Raw genomic sequence first — 1,038 nt, 5'->3', positions numbered from 1 at the left:
GGGGGCGAGCCGTCTGCTGGAATATCACGGCCGCCTGTCCCTGCAAAGGCTGATACTCGCTTGCTCTATGGCCCGGAGCGGGAGGGAGCAGGCAGCAAGCAGCACTCGTACCTCCAGGATCCTTTCGTCATCTATCTCGTTGAAGACCGTCCCGTTGATCTGGTTGGGTTTGAGGGCGACCCAGTTGAACACCGGCATGCGGAACTTGGTCTTGATCGGCTTCTTGATTTTCACAGCTAAAGACACCAGAGGAGAGGAAGTGGCTGAGAAACACCCCGCGTGCCCGGGCCACAGCTTCCCAGTCGGCGTTCCAGCCGCGGCGGAAGAACCGGCCAGAGCACCATCATCACACTGGACAGCCGGGAAAGATCTTGCTGCCTCGAGAGGCGAACACCGCGGGGAGGCTTCACCCAGCCCCTCAGCTGCGCCAGGTCTGGCCCCTGCCGAACCGCCTCAGCGCCGGCGGCTCTGGAATCTCCCCTGAAGGAAATGTGTTGTTACTTCATCACCGCCCAGCTCTGCGCTGGTTTGAAAGCCCAGGCCATTTTTAACTCTACGGAAAACGGAGCGAGTGGCCTGTCCTGCTGGGTGCAGAGCCCAGCCCTGCGTGTCACAAAACTCAGAAGAGGTGACAAGAAGACAAAGCCCCTTTGGCAGGGTTTTGGTACAGGGAGCGGCGCCTCCCGCCGCCTGCTGCAACGGGGCAGTGCTGCTGCTCACCGCAGTCGGCTCTCAAAGCAAAAGGCTGCAGCCCACGTGAGCTCTAAGGCGGCTGAAATAAGAGGTTTAACCTTTCAGCGCTGTGCAGGACCAGTAAGAGATTCGGTAACGCGCACAGCGAAGCCGTGAAACGCGGCCTGACCACTCCCTGGTCTGTGAGCAGAGTTCCACAAGCGACGCTGGAGCAAGGAGAACACTTTTCTGTCCCTGTTCTGGAAGGTGCAGGAATCACTTCTGTTCCCGGGTTGCAAAGCACTTGAGCAAGTAATTATTCTGCTTTCCCGTAATGATTTGATATGTATGATTTGGCGGGACAGG

At 58.3% G+C, this 1,038-nt stretch overlaps 1 protein-coding gene across 1 annotated transcript in view; it reads right to left on the bottom strand.

The window, feature by feature from the left end:
• Positions 1-1,038, bottom strand: part of FMNL2 (formin-like 2) — a gene marked incomplete at its 5' end in the record, with an annotated part of 21,415 nt that overhangs the window by 10,500 nt on the left and 9,877 nt on the right. The window contains one exon of the mRNA XM_010137160.1: positions 112-236. Coding sequence (XP_010135462.1) covers positions 112-236 — 125 coding nt within the window. The remainder of the gene's footprint in view (positions 1-111; positions 237-1,038) is intronic.

The sequence above is a fragment of the Buceros rhinoceros genome, unplaced genomic scaffold (genome assembly GCF_000710305.1).
Source record: "Buceros rhinoceros silvestris isolate BGI_N320 unplaced genomic scaffold, ASM71030v1 scaffold13715, whole genome shotgun sequence".
NCBI classification, from domain to species: Eukaryota; Metazoa; Chordata; class Aves; order Bucerotiformes; family Bucerotidae; genus Buceros; species Buceros rhinoceros.
This window is presented reverse-complemented; position numbering and strand designations above follow the sequence as displayed.